This window comes from Callorhinus ursinus, unplaced genomic scaffold (genome assembly GCF_003265705.2).
Source record: "Callorhinus ursinus isolate GAN/ISIS: 27379988/994484 unplaced genomic scaffold, GSC_fseal_2.0 scaffold37, whole genome shotgun sequence".
NCBI lineage: Eukaryota > Metazoa > Chordata > Mammalia > Carnivora > Otariidae > Callorhinus > Callorhinus ursinus.
In genome coordinates this window covers 15,290,272-15,311,082 of record NW_027397099.1, presented here as the reverse complement: position 1 = coordinate 15,311,082, position 20,811 = coordinate 15,290,272, and the positions used below count along the sequence as shown (strand labels likewise).

Below are 20,811 nucleotides of genomic sequence, written 5' to 3'. Positions count from 1 at the left end.
AAAATGCAGAAAATTCAACATAGAGCTTCATGAATTGTAAATTGAACACCTGTAGTCTTCTAGTGCTTTTAGAGTTTAACTTTTTACATTTAAATATTGGCCCCATCTAGACTTTATTTTGGCATAAGTTGGGGGGATTTAAACCCATATATATTGAAAAAGAATAGCTTTACAAATGTCATAGAATATTTTAAAATTTGTCATATGCCAAGCAAAAAAGGGAAATCTCAACATACTTCCCCGAAGCAGAAATTGCATAGGACTTATTCTTTGTACAGCATAGTAAAACAAAAAAGTAATGGCAAAAGTTGAAAGGATAACTTACCCCTCCATTAAATGACTCACTTCAAAATTATAATTATAATCCACTAGTAATGTAAATTTGATATAAACTTGACATAAGTTTATGGAAATTGGCCAAAAGTGGTTTCTCTTGTTATTTTTTTAAAATGAAAAGACTAGAAATGATTTAAGCAATCAACTAACTCAAAAGCTTAATGAGTAACAGTCTCAGTAAATTAGGGAAGAGAAGTCAGGAGATTAAAAAAAAATTATAAAACTAAAAAGACAATTCCACAGAATTGATAAATGGAAATGCAAGTTTTGTTTTGTCTTTTTAAACATAAGAGACAGCAGCTGCTGGCCAACCTAATGAGGAAAAAAAAGCAAAATAAACTAAATTAAATGTGAAGATATGAGATTTCTAAGTACAGGAAAAGATCATATGCAACTGTGTGCTCTACTAATGTTTGAACTTTTTTTTTTTTTGAGAGAGAGAGGGAGAGAGCATGCATGCTGGGGGAGAGGCAGAGGAAAAGAGAGAATCTCAGGTAGACTCTGCTGAGCATGGAGTCTGGTGTGGAGCCCCATCCCATGACCCCAAGGTCATGACCTGAGCCAAAACCAAGAGTAGGACGCTCAACCAACTGAGCCACCCAGGCGCCCCTCATGTTTGAACATTCTTGACAAAATGAACAATTTTCTCAACTGTGCACAAAAAGAGCCAAAAGTTAATAAAAATAAGTGACAAATGAAATTTTAAAGTTGTCATGTTTGGGGGCGTCTGGGTGGCTCAGTCCATTAAGCGTCTGCCTTCGGCTCAGGTCATTATCCCGGGGTCCTGGAATCGAGCCCCACGTCGGGCTCCCTGCTCGGTGGGAAGTCTGCTGCTTCTCCCACTACCCCGCTGTGTTCCCTCTCTCGCTCTGTCTCTCTCTGTCAAATAAATAAAATCTTAAAAAAATATAAAGTTGTCATGTTTGGTTTTTTTAAAAACTGTTCAAATAATCAGATAGCATTGGAAAGGACTCTGGCTTTCACTCGGGGTCAGGGGGAGCTCTGTGAGATGGAGGCACCTGCCATGGGCCACAGCTTGACAGGGACACTCTGAGCCTCTGTGGAGGATGTTGGGGCAGGCAGAAGAGGTACCAGGTCTCCCGGTGCAAAGGACCCATGTGAGAAATGGTGGCGCCAGCGTCAGGCGGTAGCCGTGGAGGAAGTGAGTCTGCAGTCCACATGGTAAAAGTTAGCCCTCCTCGGCCTGAGCTCCAGGAAGCAGAAGGCAGCCCTTCAGGGACGTGGGGAGGGTGGTGGTGGAAGCAGGAAGTCTGGGCAGGGAGAGGGAGGTCGGGATTCCTGTTTGGGACTTAGATATTTTTAAATGCGTTCAGGGCATCCAAGACACAGAGTTGTGAGAACTGAAGTAGTGGAGGCCGAGAGGCCCTGGCCTGGCGTCTAGCCCATATTCTTTACACCGATCACCTCCTTCAGCTCGTTTTCCAGTGCAAATGTCGTTCTGTGCCTGTAACACACACACAAACGTTCAACTAAAAAGTAGAATAAAATATGTCCTCAATAGGTATGAATTACTTTTTGGTTTTAATTTTTAGCCTCTCTCTGTCATACTTGACATACGTGTTTATTCTTATTGATTGCCTTCTTATTTCTATTTTAGTTTTATTATGTAACCTTATGGAGGGAACTTCCATTTCTATGAGCCATCATTGATCATTTCTTGTGCTTATTTATCACTATGCATTTATCTTCTTTACACATTGGGGTAACATCTACTCAATTTTTTTTAAGATTTTATTTATTTTAGAAGAGAGAGAAAGCAAGAGGGGGGAGGGGCAGAGGGAGAAGGAGAGAGAGAATCCCAAACAGACTCTATGCTGAGGGCAGAGCCAGACACGGGGCTTGATCCCACAACCCCAAGATCATGACCTGAGCTGAAATCAAGAGTCGCATGGTTAACAGACTGAGGCCCCAGGTACCCCTTCTAGTTTTTAATGTAAATGTCTTTATGGATTTTTTTTTTAAATAAAAATGTACCTATTAAGAAGTTTGGATGTAAAACTGGTTCAAAAGAGTATAGCATAGAGGGTTCTCCTTTGCCTGGGTCCCCCATACCCCCTCCCTGGACAAAATCCTGTCCCTGGTCTATTGTGTAGCCCTAGAGTTGGTCTCTGTGTATGCAGATACATACACACACACACACACACACACACACACACACACACACACACAAATAAGCATTTACTCAATGATATACTTTGAAGCTCCTTTGCTTGGCATAACATTTTTATGGTTCATCCTTGCTGTTGTGTGTATCTGCACTTTGCTCCCTTTTATTGCTGAGTAATATCCCACCGTATAGATAGACTATATTTTGCTTCTCCATTCATGAGCTCCTGGACATTTGCATTGCTTTCACTGTTGGGCTGTTGTGGGTAACAAACATTTGTGTACACATTTTTGCGTGAATGTCTATTTTCGTTGTTCTTGGAGAGAGATCTGGGAGTGGAATGGCTGGGTTCTATGGTTACTCTGTGGTTAACATTTTAAGGACCTGCCCCACTGTTTTCCAAGGGGGCTGCTCTATTTCACATCCCCAGCACCAGTATATAAAGTTCCCATTTCTCCTCATCCTCACCAACGCTTTTACTGTCTTTTCCTTCATTATGGCCCTTCAGTGGGAGTGTGAGATGCCACCTGCTTTCCATACAGAACGTTTTCATTCTTAATTAAAAAATAATTCCTTGGGGCGCCTGGGTGGCTCAGTCGTTAAGCTTCTGCCTTTGGCTCAGGTCATGATCCCAGGGTCCTTGGATCGAGCCCCACATCGGGCTCCCTGCTCCTCGGGAAGCCTGCTTCTCCCTCTCCTGCTCCCCCTGCTTGTGTTCCCTCAATCGCTCTCTCTCTTTCTGTCAGATAAATCTAAAATAAAAAAAAAATAATTCCTTAAATTTAGAACACTTGTATTACCATGTGTGTTAATACTATGTATTTTTCCATATGTCTTCCCTTAATGCCATTGATTAATGGGTGTGTTTTAAGTGTGTGTGAAGCTACTCTGATTCCGTTCCTTTGGCCATTTTTTTCTATTTTTAGTACCATTCCATAAAGTTTTAATGATAGGTGCTTTAATAAGATGCTGTATGATATTTGGAAGCCTCTCCATTACTGCTTGCCTCTCCCCCACAAATAGTCCTTGCTATAATTGTCTTCACTGTCTCGTTTTTATCTCATTCTTTGTTTTTAAAGATTTTATTTATTTGACAGAGACATAGCGAGAGAGGGAACAGAAGCAGGGGGAGAGGGAGAGGGAGAAGCAGGCTTCCCGCCGAGCAGGGAACCCGATCCCAGGACCCTGGGACCATGACCTGAGCCGAAGGCAGATGCTTAACGACTGAGCCACCCAGGCGCCCCCGTTTTTATCTCATTCTAACTTAAACTGTTTGTTATGAAGTATTTGAGGCATATAAATACTTGTCATATCTACCCTTTTCTGTCTAAATGACTGTTATTATCATTGGATCATGTCGTCCCAAGTATCCTGCTATAGTTTAAGTGGCACTGCCTTAAATCTACATATTAATTCAGAGGGGTTTTTTTCTTCTACTTTCTGTGGTCACAGGCTGGTTCGTCTTAGTCATCTCAGGCTGCTGTAACAGAATACTCTAGGCTGAGTGGCTTACACAACACACATTTGCTCCTCGCGGTTCTGGAGGCTGGGAAGTCCCAAGCTCAGTGCACCAGCAGATGCGGTGTCTGGTGAGGGCTGTCTTCCTTTGTAGATGGCCCCACCCTCTCCTTGTGCCTGGCGAGGCAGGGGCCAGAGAGGAAGCAGGCTCTCCCCTGCCTTTATCTTGTAAGCTCCCTGAACCCTCACAAGGGCTCCCTCCTCTTGACCCAGGGACAAAAGGCCCCACCTCCAAATACAGTCACACTGGGGGGCGCCTGGGTGGCTCAGTCGGTTAAGCGTCTGCCTTCGGCTCAGGTCATGATCCCAGGGTCCTGGGATCGAGCCCCACATCGGGCTCCCTGCTCAGCGGGGAGCCTGCTTCTCCCTCTGCCTCTGCCTGCCTGCCTGCCTACTTATGCTCTCTCTCTCTCTCTCTCTCTGTCAAATAGATAAATAAAATCTTAAAAAAAAAAATACAGTCACACTGGGAATGTAGGCTTCAACATATAAATGCGGGGGGGCGGGGGCACAAACCTGTCTTTTCTTCTTTCTGTTTTTTTTTTTTTAAGATTTTATTTATTTTTTGACAGAGGGAATGACAGCGAGAGAGGGAACACAAGCAGGGGGAGTGGGAGAGGGAGAAGCAGGCTTCCCGCGGAGCAGGGAGCCCGATGCGGGGCTCGATCCCAGGACCCCCGGGATCATGACCTGAGCCAAAGGCAGACGCTTTACGACTGAGCCACCCAGCCCCTGTCTTTTCTTCTTTCTAATGACAATGGTTAACCTCTGTTGTGTTTAGAAGGCTCCATGTTTACGTGGATTTATCTCAAGCTCTGGAACTTCACGGTTCCATCCCTCCCTTCATAGATACGCAGTCTGTGCACACCTGATCTTTTGCCTGCCTTCCTTCCTTCCTTCCTTCCCCGTACTTTCCAGCCACCTTCTTCTTGACCATTCTGTATTGTTAGACGGCATCTCTCTTAGGCATGTGCACCAGGGTGTCATTTCACTGTGTTCTTGGTGAGGCAATGATCAATGCCTCTGGGTTTTCTCATGAAGAAGAATGTTTATTCTTGGGGCGCCTGGGTGGCTCAGTCGGTTGAACATCTGCCTTCGCTCAGGACATGATCTTGGGGTCATGAGATCGAGTCCCACGTGGGCTCCCTGCTCAGCGGGGAACCTACTTCTCCCTCTCCCTCTGCCCTTCCCCCCCCCGCTCATGTTCGCTCTCTCACGCTGTCTCTCTCTCAAATAAATAAATACAATCTTTAAAAAAAAATGAAGAAGAATGTTTATTCTCAACTGCCTCAAAAATTCTTCAAATGTAGTAAAAAAGAAGATGGCAAATCTTACCCTTTGGGGAGTTTTACTGGGAGAGGAAGGTGGCATCGGTGGTGAGGATTATTCCGTTTTCATCCAAACGAATTAGCTGCCGAAAGTCTGCTGGATTCCAAGGGTCTACTCTGATACCACAAGTCACTGGAAGGCGAATGTCTGAGTTGGAGGAGAAATAGGGGCTCCCTCTGGGCCACGTGTGGCAGGAGGTGACACCAGACAGGGTTGGGCTGTGTACTGTCCGGGGACTAAAGGAGATGTGATTGGGGAATAAGATCTGTGAGTACAAGAGGCCTCTTCTAGGTTGAATGCCTCCAGTGTCTCTCCAGAGGAGGGTACGGGCTGGTGCCTTCCCCACAGCATTCTTCTTGGGATTTGGACCATTGAGGAGAGTGCCCTGTGTCCTCTCTTTAGGAACCTACCCTATGGAAACAACCTGCAAATCCAGCTCAGAGCACAGGACTTGGCTCAGGTACTCATGAGACCCTCTCTGCAGACACCCTAGAACATCTATGATGAACCAGGAGGCCAAGTAGGTGACCTCTACCCTTTACCTCCTTTCTTTCCCTCCCATCCCCTCCCTCACTCCCCTCCTGCTCCCTACCAGGACCGCTCCCTGTCAGATGTACCTCATTGGGCTGCCCCTCGTACAACAAACCGCCCCTTAGCCACCATTCAGCTTGAGAGTGAAGGTCATCAGACACAGAAAATCAGGGAGAGCCTTGAGACAGAATCCAGTCTACCCATTTTATAGATGGTGTGACTGAAGCCCAGCTAGAGAACAGACTTGCTCAAGGCCAGACTGTAAGTGTATCAGCTAGGATAGGCTAGTTTATGGTTTCACAAGAACCACCAATGTCCTGGTAGCTTAGGACAACAAAAGCTTGTTTCTGCTCCTACTTCTTGACTCTTTTTTTTTTTTAAGATTTTATTTATTTGTTTGAGAGAGAGAGAATGAGAGATAGAGAGCACGAGAGGGAAGAGGGTCAGAGGGAGAAGCAGACTCCCTGCTGAGCAGGGAGCCCGATGCGGGACTCGATCCCGGGACTCCAGGATCATGACCTGAGCCGAAGGCAGTCGCTTAACCAACTGAGCCACCCAGGCGCCCCTACTTCTTGACTCTTGTCAACCAACCAGGATCTCTAGTCCACATTATCTTCTTGCTGGCCCCAGGCTTAAGGAGCAGCCAAGATCTGGAATAGTGCTGGTCCCTGTGGTAGAGGAAAAGAAAGAATACTGTGAAGTGCACATTGGCTTTTAAAACTTCTGCACAGACGTGACACAAGTCATTCTTTAGCGTATTTCATTGACCAAAGCAAGTTTTGTGGCCATGCCTGACTTCAAGGGGGCAGGAGAGTGCCATCTGACCATGGGTCCAGAAAGAGGAGAGAGAGAATACCCGTGGACAGCCCTAATGCCTACCACAGAGAATCGGGTACAAAGCTGGGTCAGGAATGCTAGTCTCCTAACTCTGGGGCTGAGGATCTTTCTACTATTATCTTCTGTCTCCAAGGCTCATTTTCCGTAGAAGCCTCGATGGCCAATAATAAGGTAATGTGCTTTTTCTCCCACGGATGGCTATCCTTAAAGAGTGTAATGCCTTACCCCAAGGGGACCGAGCATAAATGGCAGAAACAAAGGCATTGTGTCAGACTGGCCGGGTGGACACATTTGAGGGCGAAGGACTAACGCAGAATTATACCACCTAGACAGTCCTCACTTCCACCTGACACCTTGCTGTCCTGGCTGATTTCTTTATGGGCATGATGGACTTTGAACACCATAGCCCAGAAAAGAAGCTGTGCCCTAGGCCATAACCACACCCTCTGACCAAGATAACACCAAGTCCAGGGACTTAGTCCCGGTCTGCTGAATTCCAAGGGTCTACTCTGATACCACAAGTCACTGCCATCTAGGGCTCCAAGGCCTCAGATATTTGCTGACCTGACAGGCAAGGAATCTCAGTTCTGAGCCTGGCTTGGGTATAGCCTTGGCCTTAGTCTTCGCATCTGTTCAGTGGGGATGGTGATCCCTGCCTACCCCATGGATGTGAGCATGTCTCATGAATTCTAAAGCTCTGCAGCTGAGCGAGGACCTATTGCTTTCAGTACAGTTGCCAAGGTATGGCCAGAGGGAGCTGGGGACACATGCCTTTGCTGGGAGTCAAGGGAAGCAGCTGCAGTCTGAACCTCAGGACATACAGTCCTGCACCCCAGCCTCTGAGAGTTGTTAAGACTGCTCCTCCTGGGTGAGCCTCCCACTCTTTTCAGAGTTGGAAGTGGGGTCTCTGCAGTCATGAGGATTATATGAGACACATAAAGCTCTTAGAACAGTGCCTCGCCCATAGTCTGTGCTTTCTAAGTGTTTACTACTATTCTTAAGGAAATAATACCAGAAAGTAGATTTGGGAATGTTACAGCATATCCCACCACCAGTTGGTGATGGACCACCAGTTAGTTAACAAATCCCCAATTTTTAGACATTTAGGTTGCTTCCAATTTTTACCTATTATACATAAACTTGCAGTGAAGCAGCTTTGTAATTAAAATATTTATGTACACCCATAATTATTTCCTAAGGCTAGAGTGCTAGAAAAAGAATTGCCTAATCAATTTTTAAAAAATTTTTTAAGCTTTGCTATGTAAGTGCCCCTTGCCTTATATTGGTATTCCTACCAGCAGGTGGTTTGAGAGTGCCAGTTTAGAAGGGGAAAATTTGCTGAGAGAGAGAGATAGTTTGTATTAGCTAGCATTTAATTTCACTGTAAGTAGCAAAAAGCCCTAAGCAACAGTGCTTTGAATAGAAATGTATTTCCTTGTCATGTCAGAGAAGTTCAGGGCAGGTGGAAAGCCTTACCCACTGCCTTCTTCTGCACTGGCTTCCACCTCATGATCCAGCATGGCTGCCCAAGGTGCAGCCACCACTTTGACATCCCAACCAACAGGAGGAAGCAAAGAAGGATATACAACACTTCTACCTTTATCCCATTGGCCAAAACTTAGTAAGATGGCCTATTCTAACTGCAAGGGAGGCTGGGAAATAGAGCTTATTCCAGATGACCAGGAAATATTCAGGAATTCCAATACTAAGGAAGAAGCGGAGAACAGATTAGGGGTGTGGGGACAACTAGTTGTCTCTGCCATGAGCTTAGCTCAGATAGAGAGCAGCACAAATAGGTCCATGGAAATGAGAAAAAATAAAGCATCCTCAGGGGACCAGCCACAGGGGATGAACTGGACCCTTTCAGAGCCAGGACACAGGCACAAATAAGCAGGGAGGTAAGGAGTACAGAAGAAGCGGACTGTTCTCTGGGACCGATCCCTGGGCACAGGCAGGGAGACTCCACAAAGAAACCACTTGTCTGCTTATCTACTGCCCCCCAGATGTAGGAGGTGGTTCTTGACTACCCCCTTTGCCTTCCTACCAGCTGACTTGTCCCCCTGCTCACCTACCCCCCAGCTCACCTGTCCTCCAACTCACCTGCCTCCTGGCTCACCTGTCTCCCAACTTCTCTGCTCCCCAGCTCACCTGCCCACCCGGTCCCTGCAAGGCCAGCTCCTCATGGACCTCGTTAGCCTCCAGCTGGGCACCGAGCACCTGTGGAGCTGGCTCGTGAGGCTGCTCAGTAAAGACCCAGAATGGCTGAATGCCAAGGTGAAGTTCTTCCTCCCCAAGATGGAGCTGAGCTCCGGGGACAAGGCCCAGGATGCCACACAGGGGGTCATCCTACAACTCAGAAGACTGCACGCTCATGGCTGGGCCACTTGGCAGGCTTTCATCCATTGCGTGTGCATGGAGCTGGACGTACCGCTGGACCTGGAGGTGCCGCTGCTGAGCACCTGGGGCCACAGAGACGGTAAGGGCAGGCGGGGGAGGCACAGAGCAGCCGGCTGGCCCCCTGTCATGGGGAACCAGGGAGGCCCAGGGAAGGTTAGGACCCACCTGAGTCACACAAAGATGACATGGTCAAGCCAGGAACCAAATTCTGTGTTTCGGAGTACTTTCCAGAGTAAATTCCCGAGTTTCCCCAAATCAGCTAGGGACCTGGAAGACCCCTTCTTTCCACCTGGCCTCACCCTAGTTGCCCAGAAAGGCTGGATACAAGGAGAGAAAGGACCAGTGACTCCTTCCAGCCAAGAAATTGCAAGTAGCCCCGTCATGCTTTTAGAGGTTTCTTTTTGCAGCGTGGTCAGGAGAGCCGCGGGCAGAGCCCTCCGACCCCTGCTGATGGGCAGGTGCTTTGAACTGTGTTCAGTTCCGTGCATGTTTCCTGGCACCTTCTACTTACGCAGCATCATGGGGAAACAGAACGCTGAGGGGCAACAGTGTTCTTGGAGAGGAAGTGAGAACCCACTCAAGAGCTCTAGCACAAGGCAGAGTGTAGGGAATGCATGGGGTTCACAGTGCACACGCGTGTGTGTAATCACACACGCGTGTGCACAAATACATGTACACACACGCCTGAAGTGCACATGCAGACATGCACACACATACCTGTCCATGTACAGACCTGCATATATGCACACATTTCTGCTCACAACTGCTTTCCCCAGTTGGGCGCTCCACAGATGGCTGAGTGTCAACCTTACGTCTCTCCTGATGGGGACCCGCCCTGATGGATGAGCCCTGAGCCAGACACGGGGCCAGAGCTGGGCCCGGAGCCTCCCACCACATCCCCATAGCCTCTTACATTCCCCTCTCTCTTTCAGGGTTCCCCAGCCAGCTGGAGGCTGGTGAAGAAAGCCAACCTGCCTCTCAGCTCCAGCATGGTGAGGCCTGGGTGTGCGGAGTAAGAGGGGGGTGGTGAGCGTGCTAAATCTCTCCCTCGGGCCCAGAGGAGGCTGATGGTGGCTGGGTATGGACATTTCCCTTAAACCAGCCTCCTTATCCCCCAGCACATCTGTACATATCCCCTGCCCGCCCCTGCATGGCTCCTAGCCCCACCTCCTCCCCTTCTGCGCCCCTGAAGGCTTTGGTCTGTCCTGATACCTGTTCCCCAGGTCTAAGCTGGAGCTTTCTGTGTGAGTGGAAAGTTGACAGCCCTTGGGCAGTGCCGCAATCCCGTCGGCTTTCACTAGGGGAAGCGTGTTCTCACCCTGTCCCCAAGCCTCAGGCCTCGTCCTCCAAACCCACAGACTCAGGCCCCTCATCATTCACATGCCCTGGGGCCTGATACTGATCCACGGACTGCTGTCCACACCCTGGCAACCTCTGACTGATTTTCGGATAGAGCACAGAGGTCAGCGATCAGATGGTGACCACCTCATGATTCATGGGCCACGCTCTAGTCTCTGAACCTTTATTTCTTTTTCTTTTTTTTTTTTATTGTGGCAAAAATACACATAACCGTTTTTTTAAAGCTGTTATTTATCTATTTATTTGAAAGAGAGAGTGAACCCAAGCGGTGGAGAGGGGCAGAGGGAGAGGGAGAAGCAAACTCCCTGCTGAGCAGGGAGCCTGACGTGGGGCTTGATCCCAGGACCCTGAGATCATGACCTGAGCCGAAGGCAGCTGCCCAACTGACTGAGCCACCCAGGCGCCCCTCTCTTAACCATTTTAAGTGCACAGTTCAGTGGTATTAAATTCACTCTTGTTGTGTGACCATCACCACCATCCGTCTCCAGAACCCTTTTCATCTTGGAAAACTGAAACTCTGTCCCCATTGAACAATACCTCCCCAGTCTCCTCTCCCCTAGCCCCTGGGAACCACCATTTTACTTTCTGTCTTTATGATTTGACTACTCTCAGTAGCTTTTATAAGTGGAATCATTTTGTGACGGGCTCATTTCACTCAGCCTCATGTCCCTAAGGTCTCTCCATGTTGTAGCAGGTGTCAGGATTTCCTTCCTTTGTGAGGCTGACAGATGTTCCATTGTCTGTGTACGCCACCCTTGGCTTATCCATCCATCCATTGATAAACTCTTGGATTGCTTCCATAATTTAGCTATTGTGAATAATGCTGCTGTGAACATGGGTGAACAAATATTTCTTCAAAATCCTGCTTTCAGTTCTTTCTGAGTATATCTTTAGAATCCTAGGTCATGTGGTAATTCTGTTTTTAATTTTTTGAGGCACTTCCATACTGTTTTCACATCCGCAGCACCATTTTGCATTCCCACCAACAGCGCACAAGCGTTGTGATTTCTCCACATCCTCACCAACACTTGTTGTTTTCTGTTTTGTTTTGTTTTTTTTTAATAGTAGCTCTTGTGATGGGTGTGAGGTGGTATTGATCTCATTGTAGTTTTGATTTGCATTTCCCTAATGATTGGTGGTGCTGAGCACCTTTCATGTGCTTATTGCCCATTCTTATGCCTTCTTTGGAGATATGTCTCTTCAAGTGCTTTGTCCATTTTTTTTAACCCCCTTGTTTGTTTTGCTGTTGTTGCTTTTAGGGGTTCTCTGTATATTCTGGATATTAATCCCTTTTCAGATCTATGTTTTGCACATGTCTCATTCTGTGGGTTCTCTTTTTATTCCATGGATAGGGTCTTTCGATGCACAAAATGTTTTTCACTTTCATGAAGCCGTTTTGTCTGCTTTTTCTTGTATTCCCTGTGCCTTGGTGCCATAGCCAAGAAATCATTATCAAATCCAGTGTCGTGAAGCTTTTGCCCTATGTTTTCTTCTAAGAGTTTTATTGCTAGCGGTCTTATATCTAGGTCCTTGATCCATTTTGAGTTAATTTTTGTATGTGATGTTAGGTAAGGGTCCTTCTTCATTCTTTTGTGTGTGGGCGTCCAGTTTTCCCAGCACCATTTTTTGAAAAGATTGTCCGTTCCCCATTAAATGACTTGGCACTCTTGTTAAAAATTATTTGACCGTATATGTGAAGTTTTCTTTCTGGGCTCTCTATATCTGTCTTTATGCCAGTGCCACACTGTTTTGATTACTGTAGCTTTGTAGTAAGCTCTGAAATCAGGAAGTGCGAGTCCTCCAACTTTGTTCTTTTTTCAGGAGTTTTTTTAGAATTTCGTCAGCCTCACGAATTTTAGGATCGGTTTTCTTATATCTGCAGAAAAGGTCACTGGGATTTGATGGGAATTGTGTTGAATCTGTAGATTGTTTGGGGTAAGATTGCCATCTTAGCAATCTAAAGTCTTCCAGGCCATGTGCCTGGGATGCATTTCCATTTATTTACACCTTCTTTAATTTCTCTCAACAATGTTTTGTAGTTTTCATTTCAAGAAGCTGTTTTCCACCTTCTTGGTTAATGTTTAAGCATTTTATTCTTTCAGTGCTTTCGTAAATGGAATTGGTTTCGTAATTTCCCTTTTAGGTTGTTCATTGTGTGTAGAAATGCAGCTCATTTTTGTGTGTTGACTTTGTATTCTGCTACTTTGCTGAATTCATTTATCAGTTCCGAAGAACCTTTTCATGGAGTTTTTAAGGTTTTCTACGTATAAGACCCTATCTTCTGCAAACAGGTTTTACTTCTTCCTTTCCAATTTAGATGTGTTTTATTTCTTTTTCTTGCCCAATTGCTCTGGCTCGGACTTTCTACCACTATGTTGGATAGAGGTGGTGAAAGCAGTCATCCTTGCCTTGTTCCTGATCTTTTTTTTTTTTTTTTAAGATTTTATTTACTTATTTGGCAGAGAGAGAGCAGGAGACCACAAGCAGTGGGAGCGGCAGAGGGAGAGGGAGAAGCAGGCCCCCTGTCGGCAGGGAGCCTGATGCGGGCTCAATCCCAGGACCTTGGGATCATGACCTGAGCCGAAGGCAGTCGCTTAACCAACTGAGCCACCCAGGCGCCCCAGCCTTGTTCCTGATCTTAAAGGGAAAGCTTTCTGTCTTTCACCATTGTGTCTGATGATGGCTGTGCACTAAGAACCTTTATTTCTATAGAAGTATGGGCTTTTTACTTACAGCTGTCCATGGCAGTAACATCAACAGGCTTTAACAGAAAACATCCACCCCATAATCCCAGCTCCCCAGCAGATCAAAACCGTTTAGTTCTGTCCCTTCTGGCCCGTGTCATTGAGGTGGCATAATTATCACATGGCTGTGACCAGACCTGAATGATATTTAGCCAGTGGGTCCCCTATTGATAGAGGACTTGACAGAACGTTAAAATACCCTCAAACTGGTTCCAGTCCCTCTCTGGGATCCCCCAGTCTCCCTGCAATCCAGCACTGAGAAACCTCACACCTGGCAGGGCGAGGGGCCTGCTCAGGGGCTGCTCTGACCTGTCCCCGATGCCTGGCTGTGGGGGTATCCTGCCTTACTTCTTCACGTTCTTCCCTCAGTCCTCTTGCATTTCCTCCTCCCCTCCTTTCTCTCTCCCATTCCTTCTTGTTTTCCTTCTTCCTGTCTTCCTTTCCCAACCTCTTCAGAAAGGCATTAAAGTGACTCTTGACGATCTACAACCAGACAAGAATTCGAGAAACCAATTAAGGAAGTGAGGAAGTGTGGGAGGTGGGACATAAGGGTGATAAAACACACTGACCCCAGAGGGAGGCCACCGGCCCAGCCACGCCCGTTGGAAAATCCACTTTTCTAACCACCCGTAGCTTCGACAGACCTGGGTCTATCCCAAGCCATTCAGTGCTCCGGGCTGAGTGTTTCTGAGGCTGCTGGCTGTGGGCCCAGCTCCCTGCATCCTGGACTAGGAGATCCCCCAGCCCAGAGCCTCTGGGCCTCTCACCCAGGCCTGGGACCCACTTCTGCAAACAGAGCTGGTATTGATGGAGCCTCTGCCCGCTGCCTGCCTTCACTCAGTCCCTGGGTGCAGCGACATTTGTCTGCCTACTGCCTGATGTGCTCCCCAAAGGTGCTCAGTGCCCCCTCAGCCCAGGCCCCCAAACTTCACCCTTTACTCTTCTCTCATTCTTTCCAGGCCTCAAGCGGCCTTATCAGGGCTGTGGGTCCTCACCCCACCCGAAGCAGTGCAAGAAGCAGCAGCTAGGTGGGTATCAAGGCTGGGAAGGACCCAGACATAAGGACCCTGTCTTGGGGCCAGGACACAGATCCTGGACTCCGTGCCCTGCTGATAAGCCTCCAGGAGCCCAGCGACTCTTGTCTTCCTTCCAACAGAGATGGATTGGAGGTCCTGGGTGGGCAGAGGAGAGGTGACCAGTAGGACCTCAGACCTGGGCCCTCACTGGCCAGTTTAGAGATGGGCAGAATACCAGGGAGACCCCCACCCCCACCACCACCACAAGGCATGGGAGCTGCTGAGGACCAGCCAGGCAGGAGGGAGTAGAGAAGACAGAATTTTTCTCATTCTCCACCAGTTGTCCAAAAGAATCCTGTTCTCAACCACCTGTCTCCAGCATCCCCTGACAGCGGCCCTGGTTCTTTCCCTGGGCCACCCAAGCTCTCCCAGGGATCCAGCAATTAGAAAGTCAATGCCCGGCATAGTAAGGGCCCAGCTCCAGTTCTGATTGGCCAATGCCTAGGCCTACAGGTCGTTAGCACTCACCCCTGGGCGTCGCAAAACTGAAATATTGGGAGGGGAACAGGCTACTCAGATACACAGTTAAGAGGTTGTTCTAAGATCTTGCAAAGGACCCCCCCCCCCCCCCCCCCCCCGGCTCACTGAGACAACTTTACACTATCTATATTGTTGCAAAACAAACAGAGCCATGATCTACACTCCCCCAGCCAGGCTTCTCCATTTAAATGGCCCCCAGAACCAGTGCTTCTGTGGAACCAGTTCCTCCTAGGAATTGTGTGTTCTTGCCAGTCCCTACCCCCTTGCACACACAGCTGAGGCTACAGGCTCCCAACGACCAGTACTGGGGTGAGGGGATCTAGGGGTGGGAGGCTTCCTGCCCTCATGCCTCTCCCTGCGCCCTGCAGAGCTGGCCAGGAGGTACCTGCAGCTGCTGAAGACTTCTGCCCAGGAGCGCTATGGCAGCCGGATCCCGGGGCCAGGGCAACCCCTTGCCTTCCACCAGGCCTACATCCCCCCAATCCTGCAGTGGAGCCGGACCACGGCACCCTTCAACACCCAGGAGGGGGCCACCCTGGGGGACCCCAAGGCAGAAGATGGCACTGATGTGAGCATCCAGGACCTCTTCAACACCAGGGCCAACAAGGGCCCGAGGGTGACGGTGCTCCTGGGCAAGGCGGGCATGGGCAAAACCACCCTGGCCCACCGGCTCTGCCAGAGGTGGGCCGACGGTCAGCTGGACCGCTTCCAGGCCCTGTTCCTTTTCGAGTTCCGCCAGCTCAACCTGATCACACATCTCCTGACGCTGCCCCAGCTCCTTTTTGACCTGTACCTGAGCCCTGAGGCGGGCCCTGACTCGGTCTTCCAGTACCTGGAGGAGAACGCTGACGGAGTCCTGCTGATCTTTGATGGGCTGGACCAGGCCCTCCACCCCCATTCCAGCAGGGAGAAGGAAGGTCCTGAGGACCCAAGTCCGGCCCTTGCCCTCTTCTCTGGCCTCTGCCGGGGGACCCTGCTGCCTGGCTGCTGGGTACTGGCCACCTCCCGTCCAGGGAAGCTGCCCAACTGCCTGCCCACAGAGGCAGCCACGGTCCACATGTGGGGTTTTGACAGGCCGCGGGTGGAGGAGTACATGGTCCGCTTCTTCACGGACCAGCTGCGGCAGGAGGCGGCCCTGGCAGAGCTGCGGAAAAACAGACATCTCCAGAGCATGTGCGCGGTGCCTGCGCTCTGCCAGGTCACCTGCCTTTGCCTCCACCATCTGCTCCCATGCAGCTCTCCAGGCCAGTCTGCGTCCCTCCTGCCCACCGTGACTCAGAACTATGTGCAGATGGTGTCCATCCTCGGCCCCCGAGGGTACCCGCCTCCCGAGTCCCTGCTGGACCTCAGTGAGGTGGCCCTGAGGGGCCTGGAGACCGGCAAGGTTATCTTTTCTGTAGGAGACATCCGTCCGTCCACGATGGCCTTCGGGGCTGCCCTCGGCTTGTTGACCTCCTTCTGCGTCTGCACGGGCCCCGGGCACCAGGGTACAGGCTATGCCTTCACCCACCTCAGCCTACAGGAGTTTTTTGCTGCCTTGTACCTGATGGCCAGCCCCAAGGTGGACAAAAATGCACTTGCCGGCCACGTCGCCCTCAATTCTCGCTGGGTGCTACGGACCAAAGCTCGGCCGGGGCTCCTAGACCACCTCCCCTCCTTCCTGGCAGGGCTGGCGTCGTACGCCTGCCGGCCCTTCCTCAGCCATGTGGCCCGGCGGGATGGGACGTGGGTGGGTGCCAAGCAGGCTACGGTGATGCAGGCCTTGAGGAAGTTGGCCACCCGCAGGCTCACGGGGCCGAAGGTTGTAGCACTCTGTCACTGCGTGGGGGAGACCCAGGAGCCCGAGCTGGCCAGCCTTGTGGCCCAAAGTCTCCCCTGTCACCTGTCTTTCCACAATTTCCCACTGACATTTGCCGACCTGGCTGCCCTGACCAACATCTTGGGGCACAGGAATGCCCCTATTCACCTGGATTTTGAGGGCTGCCCCCTGGAGCCCCACTGCCCTGAGGCCCTGGCAGGCTGTAAGCAAGTAGAGAATCTCAGGTGAGAGCAGGGTCAGGGGAGGACTGGGGAGGACCTGGGAGGGAACTGGGCTTCGGGAGGGTGGAGTCGGTCAGACCCTTCCCGCAGGAGCCTGGGTGTGAATCTCGAACATCAGAACAGGGAGTCTGAACTGTGTGTGCCTCAGCCTGAGAGCCGGTGCGAAAGCTCCCTTCCTCCCAAGACCTTAGGGCCCAGTTGGCTCTCAACTGGACATTGTTCTCGTGGTTTCTGGGCTTTCAGTCTCTCTCCCTCTCAGCCGTGGGCTGGAGCCTCTGACTCCAGATGTGGTTTAACTTTGGGCAGGTTATTTAACCTCTCAGCCTGAGTTTCTTCATCCCTAAAATGAATCAGTAATAATACTCACTACATGAGGTTGTTGTGAGAGCCAGATAAGAGAATGCCAGGAAAACCCTCCTTAGGGAGGGTTAATATGTGCAGTAGTAGCGAGAGAAAAGGTGAGGCTGAGAGAACCCACCCCCACCCCCAAATGCAGTGGATTAAATAATGTTGAATTTTGTTTCACTGGCATGGAGCACTCGGAAGTAAGTGGTCCGGGTCCCTGAGATGGCTCAGCTCCACGTGGTCATGCAGGGACCCAGATCCCTTCCACTGATGCTCCACCATCTCCTTGGGCATCTGGATCTGCATGGTCAAAGCTGGGTCACGGGCATATCCGCGCTCTGGCTTAGGGGAAGGGAAGGGGAGCACGCCTTAGATGTACCCAGCGTGTTAAAGCCCACACACACTGAGATGGGGCACATCCCTTCTGCTCACCATCCGGTGGTGGGAACATAGCTGCTCTAGCTATGTTCTGAGCTGCACGGGAGGCTGGAAATGCCGCCAGTTAGGGCGCTACCCACAGAGAATGGGTTTCAGTGGGCAGTTAGCAGCCTCTGCCATAATCCGTATTTGTTATTACTACAGACAAGAGCTACTACCACTACTGTAACTGTTTTTTTTAAGATTTTATTATTTATTTGACAGAGAGAGACACAGGGAGACAGGGAACACAAGCGGGGGGGAGTGGGAGAGGGAGAAGCAGGCTTCCCGCTGAGCAGGGAGCCCGATGCGGGGCTCGATCCCAGGACCCTGGGACCTTGACCTGAGCCGAAGGCAGCCGCTTAACGACTGAGCCACCCAGGCGCCCCCACTACTATAACTATTAACTATTCAGTTCCATCTGTCAGAGGAAGGGGTGGGTGATGGCTTCTAAGCCCTGCTCAGCACTGAGCCTCTGCTACCTTGCCTCTTCCTGTGGCAGCTTTAAGAGCAGGAAATGTGGGGACGCCTTTGCAGAAGCCCTCTCCAGGAGCCTGCCGACAATGCGGAGCCTGAAGAAGCTGGGGTGAGCCAGGGCTTGGGTCCAAGAGGGATCCTCAGCTGGATATGCCTGGAACTCTCCCCTCTCCTTTTGACCCTGCACAGGGCAGATTCCTGGCCTGCCCCCTTTCCCCACCCCCATTCCTTCCCACCACCTTTGCTTACCCTGTAGGTTAGCAGGAAGTAAGATCACTGCCCGAGGCATCAGCCACCTGGTGCAGGCTTTGCGCCTCTGTCCACAGCTGGAAGAGGTCAGGTGAGTGAGCTCCAAGATGACCTGCTAGCTAAGGGGGACAAGTCACTTCCCAGGTCCCTGGGCTCCCCATCCCCACCCCAGAGCCTGTAATGAGTCCTGCATTTTCCATCAGGATCTGGACAGTTTTACAGTGAGATCCAGAGAGGGGAGGCATTGGTCCAAGAACTGGATGGGTCTGGATCCAAACACAAGGCTGCCAAAGACCCTCAAGCACCGCTTCCTTCATCTGATATTTTGGGCTGTCTTGAAGGACCTTGAACTTTGAGGCCCCTTCCCCCTCTTTCTGTGACCTTGAGAGAAGGGATGGCAGTGTGTAGGCAGGTGTCAGGCACAGTGGGTACACATAAATGCATGAAACACACATATACCTTCACACTCGTGCATGTGTGTGCACACTGGCACTCGCCTGCTCGCTTAAATGTGTTCCCCTCACTTGCACATTCATAGGTGTGTGCACACCTGTGCACACTTAGATCCACATACACATTTAGATGCAAGTACATGCTAACTGAGCACATATCTGCAAATATATTCCTGCCCTGTGTTTGTGATGAGTAGCCTGAGAGGGGTAGGGCCGGGGAGCCTTCTCGGCAGCTCATTGGCAGAACCACCACTAGTTGATATGGCACCTTTATGAGATTTAGAAAGGCACCCTTTTGTCCAGAGACATGCGGCGTGGCACTAGGTCATTCTGCTTGTTGAGTGGAGTGTTAGCTGGACCACAGCTCCTATCCCCTCAGCTGGGTGCCTTTCTGTGGGATCACTGGCTGATAGGAGAAAAGACTAAGGTCACTCTCAATAATCAGGGGGAAATAAGTGTCAACATGTTCACATTTCTAAACCTCTGCACTAACCAGAGCAATCTTGCACAAAGGTACCCTCGTACTTCTGTCCCTCTGGCTAGGAACTCAGGCAAGGCTGGGTTGTGGACCCCGTTTGACAGATGAGGAATGTGAGGTCAGAAGAAATGTGCTTGGTCTAAGGTTCTGGGTGAGTCGAGGCCAGAGCTGGGGCTGGAAGCAGCATCTCTTGTATCCCAGTCTAGACTCTGCTCATCACCCCAAGAGCCAAGAGGCCCTGATAAACTGGATGGCCTCAGGCACATCCCAGACATTGCCCTGAGAGCAGTGTGCTGGGTGTCCTCATTCCACCTCACGAGGCCTTCACAGCCCATCATCTTGGGCCACTCGGCAGGAACAACCCCATTGGGGCTGAATAGGGACAGAAGTGAGGCCAGCAGAGGTATTCTCCTCCTAGCTGGGCCTACTGGATACTGTGGAGCTGGTTACCACCACATTGTGGGCCTATGACTTGTGTCTCCTCCATGAGGGCAGCCGTGTCACCTGCCAACTGGGGCTCCCAAGGCCCCCAACTCCATGGCTGAGGGACTGGACCTTGGTCTCTTGCAGCTTTCAGGACAACCAGCTCAAGGACTGGGCTGTGCTGAACATCGTGGAGGTACTTCCTTGTTTGCCACGGCTCCAGAAGCTTGAGTAAGCCGTCTTTCCACACACCCCCACCCCTGCCTGAGCCACCCACCTCCCCTGGAGAGCAAAAAAAGTCTGGGGCCCATGGGATACAGGATTCACTCCTGATACCCTTGTCCCGATCTTGCAGCCTGAGCCGCAACAATGTGTCCGTGTCAACCTTACTCTGCTTGACAAAGGTGGCGGTCGCATGCCCTACTGTCAGGACCCTGCAGGTCAGGTGAGCCCAAGGAGTGGAATCTGAGCCTTCAGAGGCTGGAGAAAAGGGGAGGGGAAGGTAGGGAGTGGGAAATGGAGCACCGCGTATGCAATAGCTACGCTTGTGTGCCTGAATCTGTTTTATTCACATCGGTATCTCCAGAGCCTAGCTCAGGCCTGGCACCTGGTACTCAGTGGGTAGTGCTGAGTAGAATGATGATGGATGGGTGGATGGGCGGAGGGTGGAAGGAATGAGTCAACGCATCTAGGAAGCGTAGCGAAGGAATCATGAGCCGCGAGTTGCTCTCCGTGGTGCTGAACTGGGGTTACCTGTTCGGATTACGGAGTGGGTCAAGTGCCATGCCTCTTAACCCTAAAATACTGTAACTCCCACAAAAACTCTTTGCATTCCTAACTTTTTAAAGTCTTCTCTGTAAATATTGTTTTCCTGACTTTTAAAGAATACTCTCTCGGGATTCATCGAGCAACGACATAGTCACAAATTTTACTTGTCTGATTTGGGGCATTTCTGCCAGTTGTTTCTTTGTCGGTTATAATAAAATCAGCTTTCTCTGGATGTTTGGGGCTGCAGGGGGTGTGCAGGCAGCGGGTGATGTGCTGGTTTCCAGTCCATTGGTCTCATGGCTTGGTGTCTGACTTTTGCAGGGAGGGGGACCTCATCTTCCTTCTTTCTCCGCCCGCAGAAACTGCTGCAGAGCTGCGAGGGTAAGAACCTAGGGAGGGGGTGGGTCTGGGCTCATTCTGAGGAGCA

At 50.2% G+C, this 20,811-nt stretch overlaps 1 protein-coding gene across 7 annotated transcripts in view; it reads left to right on the top strand.

Moving 5' to 3' along the window:
• The window catches only part of NLRC5 (NLR family CARD domain containing 5), an 85,458-nt gene that overhangs the window by 19,717 nt on the left and 44,930 nt on the right, over positions 1 to 20,811 (top strand). For 5 of the 7 annotated variants that reach the window (XM_073880251.1, XM_025889147.2, XM_073880248.1 and 2 more), the window contains exons 2-11: positions 5,714 to 5,831; positions 8,823 to 9,155; positions 10,009 to 10,068; positions 14,139 to 14,207; positions 15,104 to 16,778; positions 18,040 to 18,123; positions 18,271 to 18,354; positions 19,764 to 19,847; positions 19,972 to 20,061; positions 20,706 to 20,765. In XM_073880251.1, the coding sequence (XP_073736352.1) occupies positions 8,861 to 9,155; positions 10,009 to 10,068; positions 14,139 to 14,207; positions 15,104 to 16,778; positions 18,040 to 18,123; positions 18,271 to 18,354; positions 19,764 to 19,847; positions 19,972 to 20,061; positions 20,706 to 20,765 (2,501 nt within the window). In that variant the 5' untranslated portion in view covers positions 5,714 to 5,831; positions 8,823 to 8,860. The remainder of the gene's footprint in view (positions 1 to 5,713; positions 5,832 to 8,822; positions 9,156 to 10,008; positions 10,069 to 14,138; positions 14,208 to 15,103; positions 16,779 to 18,039; positions 18,124 to 18,270; positions 18,355 to 19,763; positions 19,848 to 19,971; positions 20,062 to 20,705; positions 20,766 to 20,811) is intronic. The other 2 variants (XM_073880247.1, XM_073880249.1) reach the window with 2 other exon arrangements.